At 63.8% G+C, this 1,228-nt stretch overlaps 1 protein-coding gene across 1 annotated transcript in view; it reads right to left on the bottom strand.

Annotated features, from left to right (window-relative positions):
• Window positions 1-1,228, bottom strand: part of KLHDC8B (kelch domain containing 8B) — a 10,974-nt gene that overhangs the window by 6,012 nt on the left and 3,734 nt on the right. Inside the window, exon 5 of the mRNA XM_006036629.2 lies at window positions 815-1,005. Within this exon, the coding sequence (XP_006036691.2) occupies window positions 815-1,005 (191 nt within the window). The remainder of the gene's footprint in view (window positions 1-814; window positions 1,006-1,228) is intronic.

Genomic DNA, 1,228 nt, shown 5'->3' with positions numbered 1-1,228 from the left:
CCACCCCCTCAGCCCAGCGCCAGCCCCAGCATCCACTGGGCGAGGCTGTCCCTGCTGCTGTGGCCCCCAGGCTGGGCTCCATGCCAGTCTGCAGCCCTGACAATTGCCTCCAAGGCAGCTTCTGCCTAAGGGACCCATTACGCTGGGAAGCACCCTGCCTACAGGTGCCCAGGGGGCAGCAGAAGAGCCTGGATGAGGCTCCTGGCTCCAGGCCAGTGCCCTGCTGCCCTCTCCCAGCCCCAACCTCAACTGTAAGGAGCAGGATCCCTACCCCCACCAGGTGCTAGGATCCAACTCATGGCAGACACGCACAAGATAAAAACACATTTAAGAATGCACAGGAGGGGCACAGGCAGGGAGCAAGGGCAGCCATGCGCAGCGTGGTCACACCAGGCAATGGGATTCACAGCAAGACAGCCATGCCAGGGCTGTGGCAGAGCCACACTAGCACTACAGATATGGCCGCTGCAGCCAGAGTCCCGCACCCCTCCATGCCAGGCGCTGCGCACACGTAACAGGAGAGTCCCTGTAGAAGCGCTCACAATCCCAGTGCGAGATCAGTGGCGGGCACCAGGCATGGCCCAGGGACACCCTGCAGCAGGGCCCGCCCCAGCAGCCCTTCCGGAGGCCGAATGGCAATGGAGAAACACCCGTCTTGCTGCCAGGGCTCAGGGAATGCATCCATGTCCTGCGGACGCCAGCCAGGTGAGCTCCTGGAGTACGAGCACCTCCATGGAGGCCCGTGCCTCGCCCTGGCTGGGGAGAAGGGAGAACCCAGTTGGAGGCAGCAGCAGTCAGGGCTCATTGCCCTCACTGGCCATTCTGCAGCTGGTTCCCAGCACTGGCCAGGTAGTGCTCGTAGTTCTCCTCGCATTGTCTCACGCAGCGGAGGAAGTAGTCCTCGTCCGCGATGGCCTCCAGGAGGTTGGTCTGCACCAGGCACACACCATACAGCTCTGAGGTGGGTGCCAGCCTGGGGCAGCTGCCCCCTGGCTCTGAAAACACCTTTGGGGAGGAGAGCAGGCATTAGAGCTGGGGAAGGGACAGCAGGAGCACAGCCCCCCCACGCATGCTGGCACAAAGCCTGGCGGTAAGTCCTGCCCTGCCGCCAGCTGCATTGCCCACTCGGCCTTGTGCACCAGCAAGGGGCCACGGAGGCTCAACTGGGAAGATCTCCCAGCCCTTGACCCTTCCCTCAAGGGCCGAGCCTTCCCCAGGGGAGGGGACG

The sequence above is a fragment of the Alligator sinensis genome, unplaced genomic scaffold (assembly GCF_000455745.1).
Source record: "Alligator sinensis unplaced genomic scaffold, ASM45574v1 scaffold469_2, whole genome shotgun sequence".
Taxonomy (NCBI): domain Eukaryota; kingdom Metazoa; phylum Chordata; order Crocodylia; family Alligatoridae; genus Alligator; species Alligator sinensis.
This window is presented reverse-complemented; position numbering and strand designations above follow the sequence as displayed.